The sequence below is a fragment of the Equus caballus genome, chromosome 1 (genome assembly GCF_041296265.1).
Source record: "Equus caballus isolate H_3958 breed thoroughbred chromosome 1, TB-T2T, whole genome shotgun sequence".
Classification (NCBI taxonomy): domain Eukaryota; kingdom Metazoa; phylum Chordata; class Mammalia; order Perissodactyla; family Equidae; genus Equus; species Equus caballus.
Window position 1 is genome coordinate 116541481 of NC_091684.1, and position 18634 is coordinate 116560114.

The 18634-nt window shown below is 37.9% G+C and overlaps 1 protein-coding gene across 14 annotated transcripts in view; it reads left to right on the forward strand.

Annotated features, from left to right (window-relative positions):
- LRRC28 (leucine rich repeat containing 28) overlaps positions 1-18634 on the forward strand; it is a 157035-nt gene that overhangs the window by 92075 nt on the left and 46326 nt on the right. For 12 of the 14 annotated variants that reach the window (XM_023651263.2, XM_070267898.1, XM_070267918.1 and 9 more), the window contains one exon: positions 6422-6628. The exons of the other annotated variants lie outside the window; for them this stretch is intronic. In XM_023651263.2, coding sequence (XP_023507031.2) covers positions 6422-6628 — 207 coding nt within the window. The remainder of the gene's footprint in view (positions 1-6421; positions 6629-18634) is intronic. 14 annotated transcript variants of the gene reach the window in all.

Consider the following 18634-nt stretch of genomic DNA (forward strand, 5'->3'; position numbering starts at 1 on the left):
GAGTCCGCTTAGAATCAGTTTCTATGTACTCACTTTTTCCTGAGTATGGATTACACTTTCCTGTTTTATTGCATGTCTTTTAATTTTTTAAAAAACTGGACATTAGAAATATGTTGTTGCAACTCTGGGTTCTGATTGGTTTTTGTCTACCTGAGGATTGTTGCTATTGCTATTTATTTATTTTTTTAGTAATTTACCTGGACTAAAAATAAGAAATCCATTTCCCCACATTGCGTGCCAATTGATGTCTCTGGTTTTTTCCTCTCTTTCTCTTATTTTTGTTTTAATTTCTAAGCCTAGCTTTTTAGGATTTGTTCTGTGTCTGCATAGCTTAGTGGTTGAATACCCTAAGCTAGTAAAGTTTCTATCCTCTTGCATTGGATCTATGTGTGGAGCCCGAAACACTTTTAACATTTCAGCAGTTTCCAGCTTTTCCCTGGCTATTATTTTGTGTTGGGCCCTCTCTTTTCTCCTCTGTGCTTTCATACAAGCTCTCTGTGAACCTGGGTTGTGTAAGTAGCTTGAGCCCTCTCTGGTCTTCCCTGTGCTTTCTTACCACCTCCTGTCTCTCTGGGATATGTGGAGAGTCTGTCAAATGTCTTTCTAACTATTTCATATTCTATCCCTCCTTGTCAAATTTCTGACTTATCTGCCCCTTCCATTTTCTGCCCCTACCTGGAACACCCTTCAGTCTCATAAAATCATTGGCCTCCCACGTTCGCTTATGACCAAGATTGCTGTTTGTTACTGATGACACTGCTGGGTGTGGATTTTTCATCTTTTGTTCCAACTCAAGTCAGCCCCTTCCAGCAGTGAAGCTGCTGGCTGTTTGCAGCCTGCCCTGCCATATTGAAACTGTTGTACTAAATAAGCTGGGTGGGAGGATGGGAGCTGCTCCAAGCAAACATGCCACAGATTTCTGCTCTTCTTATCTGAAGTACAGTAGTTTTTCATGAATAAGTGCTCCTCCATTTGTTGAAAACCTTTGGTCAATTTCCACAGTGCTGAAAAGGTTGTTTTTGATAATTTGGTGTAATTTTTTTTTTTAAAGATTGGCACCTGAGCTAACATCTATTGCCAGTCTTCTTCTTTTTTTCCTTTTTCTTTTTCTTCTCCCCAAAGCTCCCCAGTGTATAGTTGTATATTCTAGTTGTAGGTCCCTCTGGTTGTGCTATGTGGGACACTGCCTCAGGATGGCCTGATGAGTGGTGCCATGTCTGCGCCCAGGATCCAACCTAGCGAAACCCTGAGCTGCCGAAGCAGAGCATGCAAACTTAACCACTTGGACATGAGGCTGGCCTTTGTGTAATTTTATAGCTGCTATTTGGGCAGGGGGTTTGGCATCCTCCTCACTCTGTCGTACTGGAAGTTTTGGCTTTATTTTTGGTCATCGTTTGCATGGCATATGTTTTCATTTTGTATTTAATCTATTTATGTGTTTATATTTAAAGTGCATTCCTTTTAGATAGTATATACCAAGGTCTTGTTTTTAAATTGAATCTAGTAATCTCTTTCTTTTAATTGGTATTCTCAGGTTATTCACTTTTAATGTTATTATTGATCTCATTAGATTTAGACCTACCATTTTATTATTAGTTTCCTGTTTGTAACATCTAGTTTTATTTCTTTGTTCCCTCTTTCCTGTTTGTTTTGGAATTATTTAAATATACTTTTGTATTCTATTTTAATTCATTTATTGGCTTTCTGGGTTTATCCCTTTTTTTTGGTGTTTATTTTTAGTTATTGCTTTACAAGTTACACTATACGTTTTTCAAAATCTAGTTTGAAACTATTTTTACTTTCCCCCACTGACCTTTGTGTTATACGTATCATAAGTAGTACATCTTTATGTATTAAGAACCATATCAGATAATGCTATGATTTTTGCTTTCAGCAGTTATGCATATCTTAAAGACATTAAAAGTAGAAAAGTAATAGTCCATTCTCTTTACTTGGATATAACAACTCTTAATTTTGAAGACATAATGGCTAAAACTTAGAAAATTTTCTGAAAGACATAAATTTACAGATTTAAAAAGCTCAGCAGACCCCAAATAGGATAAATTCAAAGAAAGCCATTACAGATAACATCATAATCATTCTGCTAATGACTAAAGATAAAGAACAAATCTTGAAGGCACCTAAAGAAACAATGATTCAAATAATTGTGGACTTTTCCTTGGACCCATGGAAGGATGGTGGGACAGCATCTGTAAAGGACTAAAAGAAAAGAATGGCCAATCCAGAATTCTTTGTCTAATGAAAGTAATCTTCAGGAATTACAATGATACAGACGTTCCCAGATAATAGAAAACTAAAAGAATTTGTTGCCAGCATACCTGCTCTAAAAGAAATGCCAGAAGTTTTCAGGCTGACAGAAATGATATAAGCAGGAAACTTGGATCTTCAGGGTGAAGGAAGAGGAGCAGAATTATTTAAGAGCATCCTGTTGTCTTGGCTTCAGTGCAAGTTTCAGACTTGACCAAATTTTCTAGATTTATGTTTGGCTGATAGCTTCCCAGTTTTAACTTGAGCCCACACTTTGAACTCTGTTTCTTTATTCCTGCCTGATGCGTTGCTACCCCGGGTTTATTTCCTGTTTCTTGCATTTAAGTTAGAACCTTAGATAAATTTTGTTTGACTCTATTGCTTTCTAAAAATGTACTTTCCATTGCCTGAGCTTATCAGCAAGTATATCTTTTAACTGACTGTTGAAATAAAGATGCCATATAAAATCTTAGAATTGTGGCCTGTTATAAAATGGTCATGAAAATTATGTTTAATTGAATCCACCTGAGAAGCTATTTAATTTTATTTCTCTCTTTCCCAAATACTTTCATAGTATGACAAAATCATTAATTTTCCAACCATATTATAGATAGTATTCAACTCAGTATTTTAATTGGAATGATAATTAGCTCAAGTTTCTTCTAACAAATGAAAGGCGTGTATATTAAGCTACTAAAAATAATGTTTTTTTGTTACATTTGTTCATTTAATATATGCAGTTCTGCCTGTTTCAGATTTAATGAAATGTCTTTTATTCATCACATATTGGAAGTAAGAAATGTCAGCTTCTTTCCCCTTCCCATTCCTTAGTCCTTTGACCTTTGATACTGACAGTTTACATATCCCTTTCTTTGTCAAAAGTGTTATTAATTTTAATATCTGAGATATAAGTATATCTGACAAAGCAAAGTGTAAATATTGATCTGTTACCTTTCCAGAAAGTAAATTATCAAATTAGGGAAATATTACAATCATAATTACATAATTATTCCCCCATTTCACAGTACAATAAGGCAATGCTGAATTAAAATGGTGGGCAATTGCAGGTCTCAGGAATTTTTGCAGCCATGTCAAGACACTCTTACACTTTTAATTATTTTTGAAATAATGATGAAAGTAATTTATTTTGCTTGCCCCCATTGACTTTTGATGGATTTTTCAAATTTCTTTAAATAAGTGGTTTATAGATACTGCAATTCAGAAGTGTTGTTATAATTTTAATTTTTTTCCTACAGAAAAATTAAGTTTTTAGCATTGGCATCACCATACTTAGAGTGTAATAGTCTAGAAACTTTATCTTTGGCTTTTTCCTCTTTCACTATTTTCCATTTCCGGTCAAGCATACCTGATGCTTTTCTTGAAGTATCTCTGGTATTTACCTTTAAATTCCATCACAGTCCCTCTGTTCTAGTCAAATGTGTATTTTTTTGTCTCAGCCTACACGCTCTTTTCATTTCATTGCTTTCTGCATATTTACCATTCTAACCTTTGTAAAAGAGTCCTTTCATCCTCCAAGAATATTCAGGAGATGTCATGTTCTCACTACAGTAAGTCCAGGCTTCTTTACCCTGTGTTTATTCTCATCCGTGTCTCCACCAAGCCCTCTCTGTTGAACTTATTTTCGACTCTTCTGCCATTGGTGTAAATAGACCATCGTGCATGCTGTATTTATTTTTTCACTTTCATGCATTCCCTGAAGTTTTCGCTCCCACACCCATCCCGTTAGGAACCTTGTATCCATTTTCCTTTTGACCTAGTCAAGTTTGAGTCTCCTTCAATAAATTTTGCAAAAGCTTTTCCAACCCCTCATCTAACTCTTCTTTCTCTGAGCTCCTATCACATTGTCTGTTTGTATGTATTGTGATTCTCAGTGGCAGAGACCATGTCTCATTCTTCTCTCAACACCTGGCCCCGTGGTGTGTAACTGATTGGCTGCACTTCTGTCGTCCCATTTCACTCCTATAATCACTTTATAAAGTGAGGTCAGAAAGGTTTCTTGTTTCTTTTTATTAAATTCCAAAACATGATGATTCTTTCCTCAACTTCCTCACCCCTACACACTCCAAATTTGAGAAGCAATTTTTTTGTTTGTGAAATAGATAGGCAGAGAGACTTACGTAGATGAAATACTGTGCTAACGGAACCAAGAGTGAAAATAACTCCCATGTGCATCACTTGGGTTTAGATAGATAAAACTCCCAGTAAGATTCAGACTGTTCACTGAATCCTACCTATCTTCAAGTACATAGTTGTTCAGTATTGGGGAAATTGGGCAGTAAAGTGTGAACTTCCTAGCATAAACCCCTTGTAATACTATAAAAATAACTAGAAATGCATGCATTTTGCTCTTGGATTACTTTTATTAAAAAAATATTTATTAAAAATGCCCCTGTTTACAGTCTCTAACAAAGACTGGGAAACTTTTTCCATAAATAGCAAGATAGTAAATATTTTTAGGCTTTGCAGGCCACACATGGTCTCTGTAACATATTATTTTTGGTTTTGTTGTTGTTTTTTACCACCTTTTAAAAATGTAAAAACCAGTCTCAGCTTGCAGGCAGTACAAAAATGGGCCATGGGCCAGATTTTGCTTGTGAGCCATAGTTGCCAACCCCTGGTCTGTAGCAATATGAAAAACTAATCTGTGTAATTGGACATCCAAGAGGGCTGAAGATTTTCTGTCTAATAGAGAAGATATTGCCAATACTAATCCAAGCCCTGAACAAACTAGAATGTGCCCAGAGGGCTGCAGTCCAGTGGCGGGAGCATGGGAAACCTTGACCTGAGAGGAATGGCTGGTGGAACAGGGTCAGGATTAGGAAGGAGAGAGGACGGCTTCACAGTGGTCTTCAGCTTGGAAGTTGCATGATGTAGAACTAGTCTAGTCCTGCGTGGTGCTTCCTGTGGAGCCTGGAGTGGAATGTAGTGTCCTGGGACAGAGTAAATGTCCCTCCCCGAGAGATTGCTTAGCAGAACTTCCTCCGCTCACAGATACTTCATGGTGACTTTCCCTGGGGAGGATGAGGTACCTTGTAAAGAACTTCCCAACCTCAGACTGGGTGATTTGGTATATGACAAGGGCGTAATTGTGCTCACCATGGAACAGATTACAACTATAGACGTCAATAATGAAGGAATATTGGAGTAAATGGAAGGATTTTATTTGGATGGAATTAAAGTAAATCTTCATAGCGTATGTACACTTAGAGTGGGGTTTTTGTTTGTTTGGTTTTGAGGGGGGGGCGGTTTGTGTGTGTGAGGCAGATTGGCCCTGAGCTAACATCTGTGCCAGTCTTCCTTTACTTTGTTTTGGGATGCTGCCACAGCGTGGCTTGACGAGCCGTGCTAGGTCTGCGCCTGGCATCTGAACCTGCGAACCTCGGGCCGTCAAAGCAGAGCGCATAAACCCAACCACTACGCCACCAGACTGGCCCCTAGAGTGGTTTTTTTAAAAAGTGAACTCCATGGCCGGACAATTTCGAAAAATGTTACCTACCATTAATTCCGTTTTGTTGTTATATTCTTTACCATGGTGAAAATTTCCAAAGACATCCTGATTCTTAGTCCAGAAATTTTCTGTTTAGTTCCTATGAACAAGGTGCACTTACTGGGATACTGTTAACATATTTTTAAGTCTCCTGCTATCTACTTAATAGAAGGTAAAAATCACAAAAGTAGTAAAAACCAGGTACCTTTTAAGTGACTGTAATTGTTCTTTTTTTCTGCTATCTACTTAATAGAAGGTAAAATCACAAAAGTAGTAAAAACCAGGTACCTTTTAAGTGACTGTAATTGTTCTTTTTCTCACCCTAGCAACAACTTTTGATTCATCAAAAGCAGAAGCCGTAGGAACAGACTGCTGGCTCAGATTTGCCACTTTGTGTCTCTCCTTTCTCCATGCCAGCGCTTTCCTCTGTTTAAAAAAATTCTGGCAGGCTAATTTAAAGACAGCTACCTAGATTGGATTTGCACACTAGACCTAAATCCTGTGCTTCAGCATTCCCGTCCATGGAAATAACTTCAGCTACTGATTTTATTTGGTTGAACTTTTGCAGTATTGATTTATTTTACTTAATTAATATAATTAATTTAATCAGGATGCAATTTATCTTAATTTTGATTTTGGTTGTAGAGGTTGGCGATTTGAAGGAGCTGCAGACACTAGACATTTCTACCAATCGTTTGCTAACTTTACCCGAGAGGCTTCACCTGTGCCTTTCTCTGCAGTACCTCACTGTGGACCGAAATCGTCTATGGTGTGTGCCGCGCCATCTCTGCCAGCTGCCCAGCCTCAATGAGCTCTCCATGGCTGGAAACCGTCTTGCATTTTTGCCACTTGGTAAGTGATCGTGTTTATATGATAAAACGAAAAGCCAAAGAATAAGATGGAAAGCCTTTGTTTCCTTGACTAGGAAGGATTAGTCAGTTTCTTTCATTTCGTTTATCTTGAAGATTGCCTCTCTAAATCCATTTTTTCGGTGAACAAAGCATCATTCCCAGTTAACAAATAAAGTTTATTTCACTTAAGGATTTCATATTTTAAAAAAGAAATCTGTACTAAAAATTTGTTTTGGGAACAAAACGTATAAGATGATTTACTCTGAGAAAGGAATTAAAATATACATGCATATATATATAAATTTATATGCATATATAGTGTGTATATAAAACTGTAAAATTTACAGGGGGTATGAAGCAGTATGAAAGGGTAGCTGCTGGTACAAATATATCTGCTTAGATGTTGACTTGTATGTAGAAAAATTTGTATGGTGTGTCCTAATGACTAGTATTGCTGGAAATCCAGACTACAAACTTTTAAAGACTTTAAAATTGGGTGAACTGCCTGCTGAGCTAGAATTGTCACCTTGGCTGATGAACAACATATTATCCACAGTAGATTTCTGTAGCTGGCCCATTTTAATATAATATATGTTAAAGAACATAAGCTTTTAATAAAATACATTTATTTTCACTGAGAATTGAATTATTTTGTTGACGTGAGAAAAAAAGTGCCATTTAAAAAGAAAATTAAAATATGGAGCTCCACAGAACCCCAAACTGTCACAATAAGCATCATATGATTTTACTCATCAAAACATTTTTTATAATGAATAATTTATCTCTGAGGGCAATAAACTGAATAATTTAGTAGTCCTTGAAAGGAAATATTTTCCACCGTAATAGAGTACACATATTATTTTCAATTAAAAGTAAATAGGAGACATGAAAATCAATTTGAGTAATAGTAAATATCCATTTTTAGATTACTTTTCTATAAATATAATTTAATTCTATACTTATAAATTAACAAAATAAAACCATTTCAGAAGCAAGCTACGTTTCTAAGAAATCAGAGCTTTCTATCAAGTGAGAAAAATATCAACTATAAATAGATTTTTAAAAAATAAATGCATCTATTGCATAAACCACAGGTTATAGAACAGTTATAGTGGACAAGCACCGAGTTACAAATCCAAAGGTCCAGGTTCTAGCCTGGTTCTTCCATTTCAAGTGCATGACCTGGAGTAGATGATCAAAACCTCTCTGAGCTTCATATTCCTTATCCATAAGCCAGAGATTACAACGTTTGTCTTGTTTACTTTAGAGTTATTTTGAAGTCGAATAAGATAGCTTATATATAAGAATTATAAATCACTAAACAAATGCACGTGACTCTCAACTGTGAGAATATGCAACTGTGGATTACCATGTCCTGCTTTTTAAAAAGTTTTACCCTCCTCGTGTTCACCACCCTCCATGGTAACCACCATAACTTGTGTTTACCACTTCCTAAGAACTGCGACCTCTACCAATGCTGACTCGCTACCAAGTGATTGCTAGAATGGTGCAGTCAATGCTGATAATAAGTGAGTGGAGGAAAGGAGAGAGGGAGGGAGGGAGGGAGGGAAAAGATGTGATGGTTTGATTTGTGTGGTGTAGAACCCAACTTACTGATGTGACAGAGTTCAGGGTAAATCTGAAAATTCCATTCTAAACAACCCTTAATTTAGCGTGGTTTGACTTTCGAGTGTTACCAGAAACAGATTAGCTTGTTAAGTCTGAGGCTGCTTATACTATTATTCATAGTAGTGGTATTATTATTATTATTATTGACCATCTATATAAGGAATGTTTCCATGCATACTACTACTACAGCTATTTGTAAGAATAATAGCTATCACTTATTGAACCAAGTATTCTGTTAAGTGCAGTACAGATGGCCTCTAATTTAATTATTAGAAAACCTCATGACAAAACCTATTAGTAGAAAACCTGCTGACAATCTGATTTTACAGATGAGGAAATTGAGGTTCAGAGAAGTTAAGTAACCTGCCCCGAATCACAGCTAGTGAGAGACAGAATTGAATTTCAGACTCCATCTGATCCTAAAGTCCACATTCTTTCCACCTTGACATGCTATCTCCATATTCCAAGTGTGATCCCTCTGCAAGGGGACTTCATTTGAGAACAGGGCTGAAGCATGCTGAGCATCTTTGTAGTTGTCGAGTGGCCATCTCCAGTGTCATATTTGGGCTCAAATACCCCTATGGACACACTGTTTGGCCCCATGCGTCTCGCTCTATTAGCTGAACAGGGTCTGCTGTAGCTTTCTCTCACCTACGCTCTGAACATCAACCAGGTGCTCCCAATTACTTGTTTCTACGCTTTCTAGAATCAGCAGATCCTCCAGCAACAGAAATCTTACCAAAGGTTAGGCCAGAGACCTGTTATCTAGGTCTTTCTTGGTGCTTGCCACTCTTCTTGCTTTGCCTGGCCCCTTCAACCTCAGCAGAGCTCCTGATTCCTTAATTTTGAAGTTGTGCTGCTAACAACTTATTTTCCTTTGCCTTCTTCTCTTCTTGGTTCTTCCATCACATACACTTTGTCTCTAGTCTAAACCATTCATACAATGACTGGCTCCATCCTGCTCAAGACTCTGATCCACACCCCTGTTCTCATGTCTGATACAAGACAAGATACTCTTGTCAGAATGCCATCTAGTTTTTGACCCTGAGTTCTGCCTAGAACTGAATGAATCTTGATTACTAGTCTTTAGCCTATGGACCCCGTCTCAAGTCCAGCCAGTTTCCATGCCCTTCATCGTGCCTCTTCCCTCTACCTCACTGTAGCTCCTCCAGCTGTGGCTTCTTATTCCCCTAGTCATGTGCCACTCATTCCTACCTGTTGTTGCAGCAGTGACACAGCCAAGCATGTGCTATAGTGGCAGTGGTACTGGGAGATAAGGGAAGCCATTCCAGTAGGAACCTGACCACTGTTAATGTTTAGGATGCCAAGGAGTGACATTGTGGATCAGGCTGAATGCTTACAGCAGTAGATGACCTCAGTGGCAGTGGCTAGTGCAAGGTGATAGAAATGGGTGTTGGGTGGTAGAGTCCATTGCGCATTGCCTGGCTGCTTTTCGGCTTTGACACCTCAGTTGTTTATTTCCTGGGGCATCTTCTGTATGCACTTTGCTAAATGCTGGTGTGTCTAAGGAAGTGGTCATCTCTCCTTCAGCACTTAGTGTTCAGTGGTGAGTAGAGCCTTACAGATAGTTTCTACCTCTAGGTTTCTTCTCACTCTTGAAGCCTTGCCACTGTGTTAGGAGAGATTTTCCTTTGTGAAGTTGTTAATATGGTACCAAAGAGCATGAGAGGTAAGAGAGTCTGCGATGGGCTCTGAGGAGGGTCCCTCATGACAGACAAGGTAACCACAACTCTTAAGCTTGGGGTCATGGGACAGCCCAGGAGATGGAAGCAACTTCCACACTCTCCTGGGTGCCATCCCGGCTCACAAGGCTCACAGCTCTAGCAGGACACAAGCCTGTGGACATGTTTTATTTTACTGTAGAAAAACATACAAGCAAGAAGATGATAATGAAAATTGTCTAGTGAGAAAGAAACAGGCCACCTGAAGCAATGTTCTGCCCTGGTCTCAGACTGAATTCCTTGAGAACAGTAGGAGTAAAGGGTCAGGAAGCAAATAGAGCACTAGTGGCCTTTCTGCATTGTTATATTGGATGATTCTTTCTAAAGAATGGATCAGACAGCCAGAGAGTCGCAGTATGAGGTTGCCCAAAGAAGGCTTCAGGAGACTGGAGGCAGGATAGTCTGTGAAGATGATGAAATTAAAGCTGATAGAAATAGCAACAATCTTCTCAGTCTCATTTTTGGGTTTTGGTGTTTGTTGGATTTTTTTTTTTTAACACTATGAAGGTGGATTTGGAGGGAATTCAGTTTAAGTCTTTAGAAAGAAATTCATTAAGTCCATAGCTGTCCCTCCATAGAGTTTGTGCCCTTGAGACCTTTCCTTGAAATCCTTGCTGATAAACAAAAGCCGTTTACATGTCAAGAACTATCTGGGACAGAGTCAAATGAAGCATGTGGCTGCTGGCACTGCCTTTCCTCAGAGAACTGAACTGTACTTGGGACCTTAGCAAACAGGGCTGCCTCTGTGCAGTACTTAGGAGATACTGTGTGTACACATACACACACAACTAAAATTTTCAAATAGAAAGTTCCTGTGTTTAACCATGATTCTATGAGCGTAATATAGGAATTTGAAAGTTTATGAAATGGGTTCTATAATGTCTCTGCCTGTGAATGGAGGTAGGAATCTTATTTTGGGGAGCTACTTAATGAATTCAGTTTCTTGCCAAAGAAGTTTGACTTAAGAGAAAAGCAATTTTTTTATAGGGCTTCTTAAAGGAATGTCAGAATACAGCCTCTTCAGAAAGCAACTACAGAAGCTATATGTAAAAATGACTTAAATCACTTGTAATACTATCTAAACCATTAATGCTCTTTGAATATGTTCTTTTAAGGATGAAAAGATGCATAAAGAAAGAAGGATGTTCCCATTATAACTATACCATGACAACTGAGTGACAGATTAGTCTACAAACAGAAGCTTTATTCACAGTGGAGACTATCAGTGAGAAGGAGGGGGAAATTAATCACTTACGCCTGGCATTATGAGATTTAATAGAGGCCTTGAAATGTGGATGTTTGTTCTCAATTCAGTATAGCTCTGTACACTGAATAGCTCATAGAGTTGTGACTCGCCTCTGGGCTTCTGAAAGTGTTGGAAAATACAAAGAAAAGGGTTTTTTCCTCCAAGGCTTGTTTACCAGGTGTTCTTTAATTAATTAATAAGCCTGATTATTCAGTAATGTTTACAACTTCTTTAATGTTGAATAATAGATATAAGTACTATAAAGTTGCCCGTGCACAAATTGGCTATAAAAAAGCACGCTTTGAAAATAAGCAAATGGGACTATATCAAACTAAAAAGCTTCTGCACAGCAAAGGAAACCATCAACAAAAGGAAAAGGCAACCTAAAAACTGGGAGAAGATATTTCCAAACCATATATCTGATAAGGGGCTAATGTACAAAATATATAAGGAACTCTTACATGTCAACAACAGAGAAACAAACAAACCAATTAAAAGATAGGCAGAGGATCTCAACAGACATTTTTCCAAAAAAGATATACAGATGGCCCACAGGCACATGAAAAGATGTTCAACATCACTAATTATTAAGGAAATGCAAATCAAAACTACAGTGAGATATTACCTCACACCCGTCAGAATTGCTATAATTAATGAGACAAGTAACAAGTGTTGGAGAGGATATGGAGAAAAGGGAACCCTCATACACTGCTGGTGGGAATGCAAACTGGTGCAGCCACTATGGAAAACAGTGTGGAGATTCTTCAAAAAGTTAATAATAGAACTACCATATGATCCAGCTATTCCACTGCTGGGTATTTATCCAAAGAACCCAAAAACACAAATGTGAAAAGATATATGCACCCCTATGTTCATTGAAGGATTATTCACAATAGGCAAGACTTGGAAACAGCCTAAGTGCCCATCAAGGAATGAATGAATAAAGAAGATGTGGTATATATACACAATGTAATACTACTCAGCTATAAAAAAAAAAAAAGATGAAATTTTGCCATTTGTGACAACATGGATGGACCTTGAGGGTATATAATGCCAAGTGAAATTAAGTCAGATGGAGAAAGTCAAAAATTGTATGATCTCACTTATAAGTAGAAGATTAAAACAACAACAACAATAACAAACAAATGCATAGATACAGAGATTAGATTTGTGGTTACCAGCAGGCAAGGGAGGATGGAGGAAGGCAAAAGAGGTGACAGGGCACATATGTATGATAATGGATGGTTACTCATCTTTGGGTGGTGACGGTGATGTACTCTACAGAGAAATCAAAACATGGTGATGTACACTTGAAATCTATATAACATTATAAGCCAATGTTACCTCAATAAAAAACAAATTAAAAAAATCATTCTTTAGGTAGCCTCTAGAAAGTGCTGTATCAGCTAAACTCAATGTTATTAATTTCTGTAGTTTAAGAAAACAAAATTGCAAAACAAAAATGTCAGCAATGTGGTAGAGTGAGCTGTTCCCTTTGTCTCTCCCCCTCTGAATTACAACTAAATGGATATTCATTGACCAGTGGAAGATGCCCACACAGCACAACAGGACTCCTGAGAGACCCCTGCAGCTATACATCTGAAGGTGAAGGGACTGAATCCCTGGAAAACAGTTGATATAGGTGAGCGCCCTCTTACCCTCCCTGGCAACAGCAAGCCAAGTTGCAGGTCCTCACACAGTGACCAGCGCTACTCTTAAGAGGAGGCAGGGACAGCCCAGCTTGTGCACAAATGCTATCCCAGCCTACAGGGGTGCCCTCCCAGCTGCAGCAACCACACCAGGGGGAAAGCGCCCCAGCACAACTGTAAGAGGCGGTGGTGGCAGCCCTGTGCACACATCTAAACACTATCCTGGCCTGCAGGAGAGCCCACTGTGCTGTGGTGGCCCCACCACTGAGAACGTACCCCAGCACAACTATAAGAGAAGGTAGTGGCAGCCATATCCATGCATGCAAACGCTATCCCAACCCACAGGAGCACGCACTGTGCTGCCATGGCCCCACCAGTGGGAACACTCCCTTGCATGATGGTAAGAGGAGGCAGCAAACACTTTCCCGGCCTGTGGGAGTGCCTAACATACCCATACAACTTCCAGCAGGACGAAGTGGGATTAGAAACACAGCTACTGCTTCCCCTGGGGGTAGCAGGTGGAATCTGTGACCTGATACTACCGCAAATAAACTGGAAAAGGATCAGTTCATCAAACAACATGAAAAACTACAGTAACACTTCAGAGCAGCAGGAAAAATGGCAAGTCTTCAGAAACCAACCCTGAGGTCACAGAAATTTACAATATAAATAACAGAGAATTAAATACTTGTCATAAAGAAACTCAACAAGTTACAAGAAAACTCAGAATGACAGTTCAGTGAACTCAGGAATAAAATTAATGAGCAGAAGAAATGCTTCATGAAAGAGATTGATGCTATTAAAAAAAAAAACCCCAAACTGAAATTCTGGATATAACAAATAATTAACGAGAGAAAAACTAATGTAGGGTCCTTAAAAAATAGAGTTGACATTATGGAGGACAGAATTAGTGATTTAGAGGATAGAAATGGAAATGCTTTCAGGTGGAGGAGGAGAGAGAACTAAGATTTTTTTAAAATGAAGGAATTCTTTGAGGAATATCTGACACAATTAGGAAAAGCAACATAAGAGAAGAGAGGCAGAAAGGAGCAGAGAGCTTGTTCAAAGAAATAATTGCTGAGAACTTCCCAAACCTGGGGAAGGGACTGGACTTACAAGTACATGAAGTCAATAGAACTTCTAATTACATCAATGCAAAAAGACTTTCTCCAATGCATACAATAGTAAAACTGGCAAAAGTCAATGACAAAAAATATTAAGGACAGCAAGGCAGAAAATAATCAATAAAGGTACTCCTATCAGGCTTCCTGCAAATGTCTCAGCGAAAACCTTACAGGCTGGGAGAGAGTGGAATGATATATTCAAAATACTGAAAGACAAAAGCTTTCAGCCAAGAATACTCTATCCAGTGAAATTTCCTTCAAGTACGATGGAGAACTAAAAGCTTCCCCAGATAAACAGAAGCTGAGGAAGTTCATCACCACTAGACCCCCCCTTTACAAGAAATGATAAGGAAACCGTCATACCTGAAATGAAAAGGCAAAGGTTTAGAAAGCTTTGAGCAAGGAGATAAAAAGACAGGCAAAATCAGAAAACTGCAACTCTTTATCAGAACAGGTTAGCAAACACTTAATTATAACAAATAATAAAAGGAAGGAAAACATTAGAAATAACTTAACACATCAATTTAGTAACAAACTCACAACAAAACAGAATGATTTGTGACAACAATAATTCAGAAAGGGAAGAGGATAGGGATGGAATCTGCTTACGCTAATGGAGATAAGAGGCTATGAGAAAATGGACTATCTCATCTGTAAGATCTTTAATACAAGCCTCACAGTAACTACTAAACAAAAAATCAGAGCAGAGCCACAATTCATAAACAAAGAGAAAACCATCACAGAAAACCACCAAGCTGAAATGCCAGTCAGAAATACCAGGGAGGAGGAACAATGGAAATATAGAACAACTGGAAAACAAAAGATAAAATGGCAGCATTAATTAAACCCTCATTTATCAGTAGTAGCTCTGAATATAAATGGATTGAATTCTCCAATCAAAATACACATAGTAGCTGGATGGATTGAAAAACAAGACCCAATAATATGCTGCTTCCAGGAAACATATCTCAGCTTTAAAGACAAACATAGGCTCAGAGTGAAGGGATGAAAGACAATACTCCAAGCAAATGGCTAGCAAAAGAAAGCAAATGTTGCCATACTTACATTGGACAAAGCAGACTTCAAGATAAAAAAGACAATGAGAGACAAAGAGGGGCAGTGTATAATGATAAAAGGGACATTGCATCAAGAGGATGTAACACTTATGAATATATATGCACCCCACACAGGAGCACCAAACTGTGTAAAGCAACTGTTAACAGGCCTAAAGGGAGAAATTAACAGCAACATTATAATAGTAGGGGATATCAAGACCTCACTTACCTCACTGGATAGGTTATCCCACACAGAAAGTCAACAATGAAATAGTGTATTTAAATGAAACACTAGATCAGATGGGCTTAATAGGTATATATAGTACATTCCATCCAAAAACAGCAGAATATACATTCTTCTCAAGTGCACATAGACCATAGGTTGGGAAACAAAGCAAGCCTCAATACATTTAAGAAGATTGAAATCATATCAAGTAACTTTTCTGACCATAAAGGTATGCAACTAGAAATCAACTACAAGAAAAAAGCTGGGAAAGTCCGAAACGTGGAGACTAAACAACATGCTACTAAACAACCATTGGATCAATGAAGAAATCAAAGGAGAAATTAAAAGATACCTGGAGACAAATGAAAATGAAGATACAGCATACCAACTCTTATGGAATGCAGCAAAAGCGATCCTAAGAGGGAAATTCAAGCAATACCTGCCCACTTCAACAAACAAGAAAATCTGAAATATGTAACCTTAGACTATACCTAACAGAACTAGAAAAAGGAGAAGAAGCAAAGCCCAAAGTCAGCAGAAGGAGGGAAATATTAAAAATTAGAGCAGAAATAAATAGAGACTGAAAAGCAGTAGAAAGGATCAATGAAACTAAGAGCTAGTTCTTTGAGAAGATAAACAAAATCGACAAACCCGTAGCCAGACTGACTAAGGAAAAAAGAGAAAAGACTCAAGTAAATAAAATTAGAAATGAAAGAGGAGATATTACAACAGATACTGCAGGAATACAAAGGATTATAAGAGAATACTATGAAAGACTATAAGCACACAACTTGGACAATCTAGAAGAAATGGATAAATTCTTAGATTCATAAAACCTCCTAAATCTGAATCAAGAAGAAACAGAGAATCTGAATAGACCAAACACAAGTAAAGATATTGAAACAATAATCAAAAACCTCCCAAAAAACAAAAGTCCAGAACCAGATGACTTCTCTGGAGAATTCTACCAAACATTCAGAGAAGATTTAATACCATCCTTCTCAAACTATTTAAAAAAATTGAAGAAGATGGAACAATTTCTAATTCATTCTGTAAGGCCAACATTACCCTGATACTGAAACCTGGCGAGGACAACACAAAGGAGAAAAATTACAGACCAATATTGCTGATAAACATAGATGCAAAAATTCTCAACAAAATATTGGCAAACCAAATGTACAGCATGGTTTAATGTACAGCAGTACATTAAAAGGATCATACACCATGATCAAGAGGGATTTATACCAGGAATGCAGGGATGGTTCAACATCACTGAGTGTGATATACCGCATTAACAAAATCAGGAATAAAAACTACGTGATCATCTCAATAGATGCAGAGAAAGCATTTGACAGGATCCAACATCCATTTATGGTAAAAACTCTCAATAAAATGGGTATAGAAGGAAAGTACCTCAATATAATAAAGGGCACATGTGACAGACCCACAGCTAACATCGTACTTAATGGTGAAAAAATGAAAGCCATCCCTCTGAGAACAGGAACAAGACAAGGGTGCCCACGCTCACCACTCCTATTCAACATGGTACTGGAGGTTTTGCCTAGATCAATATGGCAAGAAAAAGAAATAAAAGGTATCCAATCTGGAAAGGAAGAAGTGAAACTCGCAGTTTGCTGATGACATGATCCTATATATAGAAAAGACCTATACACTGAAAACTATAAGACATTATTGAAAGAAATCAAAGACAACATAAAGAATGGAAAGATGTTCCATGCTCATGGATTGGAAGAATAAACATAGTTAATATGTCCATACTACCTAAAGCAATTTACAGGTTCAGTGCAATCCGTATCAGAATCCCAATGACATTCTTCACAGACATTGAACAAAAAAATCCTAAAATTTATATGGAACAACAAAAGACTCCAAATAGCCAAAAGAATCCTGAGACAAAGGACAAAGCTAGAGGCATCATAATCCCTGACTTCAAAATATACTACAATGCTACAGTAATCAAAACAGCATGGTACTGGAACAAAAAACAGACACACAAATCAATGGAACAGAATTGAAAGCCCAGTAATAAAACCACACATCTACAGACAGCTAATCTTTGACAAAGGAGCCAAAAACATACAATGGAGAAAGGAAGTTCTCTTCAATAAATGGCATTGGAAAAACTGGACAGCCACATGCAAAAGAATGAATGGAGATCATTATCTTACACCATACACAAAAATTAACACAAAATGGATTAAAGACTTGAATCTAAGACTTGAAGCCGTAAAACTTATAGAAGAAAATATAGGCAGTACACTCTTTGAGATTAGTCTTAGCAGCATCTTTTTGAATACCATGTCTGCTCGGGCAAGGGAAACAAAAGAAAAAATAAATAAATGGAACTACATAAGACTAAAGAGCTTCTGCAAGGCAAAGGAAACGTAAACAAAACGAAAGACAACCCACCAACTGGGAGAAAATATTTGCAAATCATGTATCTGACAAAGGGTTAATCTCCAAAATGTATAAAGAACTCATACAACTCAACAAGAAAAAAATAAACAACCCAATCAAAAAATGGGCAGAGGATACGAACAGACATTTTTCCAAAGAAGATATACAGATGGCCAACAGGCACATGAAAAAAGGTTCAACATCACTAATTATTAGGGAAATGCAAGTCAAAACTACAATGAGATGTCACCTCTCACCTGTTAGAATGGCTATATTTAACAGAAAAAATAACATGTTATTGTTGTGGAGAACATCTTATGTTCTCCACAGGATGTGGAGAAAAGGGAATCCTCGTACACTGCTGGTGAGAATGCAAACTGGTGCAGCCACTATGGAAAACAGTATGGAGATTTCTCAAAAAATTTGAAAATCAAAAACTACCATACAACGCAGCTATCCCACTACTGAGTATTATTCAAAGAACTTGAAATCAGCAATTCAAAGAGATTTATACACCACTATGTTCATTGCAGCATTATTCACTGTAGACAAGTTGTGGAAGCAACCTAAGTACCCATCGCCTGAGGAATGGATAAAGATATGGTGTGTGTGTGTATATATATGTATATACACAATGGCTTACTACTCAGCCATAAAAAAGACAAAATCGTCCCATTTGCAACAACGTGGATGGACCTTGAGTGTATGATGTTAAGCGAAATAAGCCACACGGAGAAAGAAGAATCAAACACTGCATCATTTCACCCATACGTGGAAGACAAACCACCCCATGGATAAGGAGAACAGATTAGTGGTTACCAGATGGGAAATGGGGTTAGGGTGGGGGGCGAAACGGGTAAAGAGGGACATATGTATGGTGACAGGTAAAAGTTAGACTACTGATGGTGAGCACGATAC